Consider the following 3157-nt stretch of genomic DNA (forward strand, 5'->3'; position numbering starts at 1 on the left):
TGTGTTCCTGAGGTGGGATCTCTGCACCCGCCACAGGCTCCACTGCCGTCTCTCTCCCATAAGAGATTGCTCAGCTGTGGCCCTGGCAGCACAGACTGTCCTGGTGATGCAGGAGATGAAGTCATGAGACATGGCTGGAGGCCTAGTGCCTCCCTGGGCAGGCAGCCCAGCCTTGGGACTTCCTTCTCATTGGAGCGGGCATGGAGACCTCGCACTCAGGCCCTCGCAGGGGCGCCCGATAGTCACTTCTCCCATTTGCAAAGCAGCTCCAGGCTGGCATCCAGGGGGTGTCGGGGGTGCAGACGTGCAGGAGGCCATCTGTTTGGCAGGGTCCCTGGAGGAAGGGTCCCCTACTCTGACTGGGAGCATTAGGAAAGCAGCCAGATACAACCCACTGGCTTCAGCAGTTCAGAAGACTGAGTTCACCACCCTCCTGCTTGCCTCTCAGGAAGTTTGTATATGCCTCCTGCACTGGAAAAGCTTTGAGCCATGGGACTTTCCCATTGGAGAGCAGAAAATGGGAACCAGAAACAGGAGCCAAGTCCCACCAGGGGTGCCAGGCACAGCAGGGTCCTCTGAGCAGGTGAGACATCTTATGGGAGCTTTGTTTGTCATGTGGGTGCTGGAATGGATTGGGGTGGCGCCAGGCCTCCAGATCCCACAGGGCTCAGCTGAGAGAGGCACCCCTCCCCTCCTGTGTGAGCTCAGAGTGTGATGATGGTGATGATGATGAGGATTGATGATGAAGCAAATGTTGCCACGCTCATATGTTGGAGGCCCAAGGGCCAAAAAGCCAGCAGCAGGTAGAACAATCAATGTCAATGAGACCTTGGGTGCCGGAAGGAGGCCGCGAAGTCACTTTCAGATGATGTGCTCAGCTGTCTGAGCTCGAGCACCACAGCCGCAGCCAGCATCACAGGAGAGGCCCCAGGGATGCATGCTCACTTTAAATTGCCCGACGTCCATTCTGAGATGGCTGAGGGAAGTCCAGGCCCACGGGGCAGCTGCCACCCCAATGGGTGGGAGCTGGGGTTGAAGTTTTTTAGCTGCAGTCCTTGTGCAGCATGTTGCCTGCTCAATGGGTGGGAGGCCCAGGCTGTGGGTGACAGGCCATCTGCACATTCAGTGACCGTATTAGCCTGAGTGGAGAATGGAGTCAGACTTCAGGCAGTCGCTGGTTTTCTGGCTTGTGGCTATGAGGCTGGAGTGCAGAGGAAGGTCTGGATCTTGGGCTTTGAGGCCTAGGGCCAGGGTAGCAGCTCGTCTCCAGAGTGTGAGGCCCTTGGACCCACCACAGAGATACAGGGACATCTCGGGAGACCAACAGCCCTCATCCAACAGGGACCTCGGCCATGCAGAGCCAGGTCACTATGATGCTGCCTGCCCAGGGTGGGAGGTCACAGGCAGCATCGGCCACTCCCAGCTCCATCACTCCTAGGAGGCAGAGACCAGCAAGACCTTCACTGAGCTCTGGAGGCTGCCTGGCTCCCAGGAGATGGTTGTTTCAAAGTGAGCTGGTGGTGCTGCCTCTCTGGAGGCAAACTCAGCTTCTGGGTTTCCTCGTCCCTGGAAACCAGAGACCTCTAGCACCGGTGGTGGGAGGACAGAGCAGATCCACTGGTTCTAGTCAGCCCTGGCTCTTCTTTGGGCAGCAGCTGGGAATGGAGCCTGTTTCATTCGCAGCGATGCTGTCCCTGTTCAGTGGCCGCAGAATTGGAGTGGACACATGAAGCAGTTACTCTGTATCGGCTGCTCCATGGCAAGTCCTAACCCCCTATCCCCTGGCAGAGAAGTTGTCTGCCTGCTCCTCCCCATATCTGTCCAGCCCTCAGGGCCAGAGGCAACCCTAGGAGGGTGCGGGGCTTGGGGCAAATCAGCCTCTGTGTGGCCCAGATGTGAAGAAGCTGGCAGGGGGCGTGGAGGGGAGAAGGGGAAAGAAATGGTGAGTGGCTGGATGCGAAGCTGGCAGTGGCAGCATGGAGTCACCAGCACTAGGCGGGCCCTGCAGGAGAGGCCGCAGCCACTTTGCCCCACAGGGCCCCCCAAACCATGGGACCCGGAGCACTCATCCCGGTTTGCTCACCCCGCCAGGCACAGCCCTGTCCAGGGCAGCCGTGTCTCAGCACCTGCCCTGCCACGTGGTGCGTGGCTGCAGCGTCTATGTCCACAGTACAGTGGAGCAGTGCACAGCTGTGACACCGCAGGCCTGCTGGCTGGGGTGGCTGTTCCAAGGCTGGGGCTGCCCAGAGGGGCCAGGACACCATGCAGCAGCTTCTCTGCAATGAAAGGCCTTCTGGGGCTCATGGCTCTGCCTGTGCCCAACAGCCCAGTACCACCTGTGGCTTCTCATCTCATCTAGCAACTTCTAGCAGCCCATGAGGAAAATCCCCAGCAAGGGAGCAGCTGGGAGGGGAACGGGGCTCGAGGCTCCTTTGTGCCCTTGCTCAGAGCCAGCCCAAGGCCCCTGCCCACACTGCTGGTCCCCAGGGAACCCGTGCTGCCCCCTCCCACCTCTCTGTCCAGCGGCATCATGGCTCTGTGCCACTAGAACGGAGGGCTGGATCCGTCACAGGTGCCTGGCAGCCCAGAGCTCCTGGGAGTCTCCCAGGCCCCCCTTACCCGCTTTGTCAGCTGTGTGTCCATCATGAAGTTGTGCACGTGCTTCTCAGCCTTTGTGAGCTCCAGTTTTCGGGCCACCACAGCCACCACCAGTGCGGTGCAGCCAGCCCCCTATGGGCAGAAAACCAGCCCTGTTAGCCAACAAGCAGGAGCACCAGGCCCCCAGCCTTGTGCATGCATTCATTCATGGAGCCCCTCATCCCCCTCCCATGGGAACCAGCTGCCTGTCAGCACCAAGGCCCCTCCCCATGGCCCTCCAGGAACAGGACTGACCAGCCCAGTGCCCACGGCAGTTTGGCAGGGCTCCTGCCACTGCTCCCTCAAGGCCTTGCTCCCAGTTGTGAGATGTAGAGCAGGAGACTGCCTTAGTTTCCTCATTTGTGAAATGGGACTAAGGCCCTGGCCCTGCTGGCAGCCTTGTGGGATGGTTCTCTGCACACTCTATTCTAATCAGGGCCCTCTCCCCACTTCTGGTGACTCTGGCATAGGTCAACCACACACTTGCCATGCCAAGAGGCTCCAGGGAGCAGAAACACGT

At 59.6% G+C, this 3157-nt stretch overlaps 1 protein-coding gene across 1 annotated transcript in view; it reads right to left on the reverse strand.

The window, feature by feature from the left end:
- Positions 1–3157, reverse strand: part of KCNN3 (potassium calcium-activated channel subfamily N member 3) — a 23846-nt gene that overhangs the window by 6217 nt on the left and 14472 nt on the right. The window contains exon 4 of the mRNA XM_019526027.1: positions 2620–2730. Coding sequence (XP_019381572.1) covers positions 2620–2730 — 111 coding nt within the window. The remainder of the gene's footprint in view (positions 1–2619; positions 2731–3157) is intronic.

Source organism: Gavialis gangeticus, unplaced genomic scaffold, assembly GCF_001723915.1.
Source record: "Gavialis gangeticus isolate Ggan-Ray unplaced genomic scaffold, GavGan_comp1, whole genome shotgun sequence".
NCBI classification, from domain to species: domain Eukaryota; kingdom Metazoa; phylum Chordata; order Crocodylia; family Gavialidae; genus Gavialis; species Gavialis gangeticus.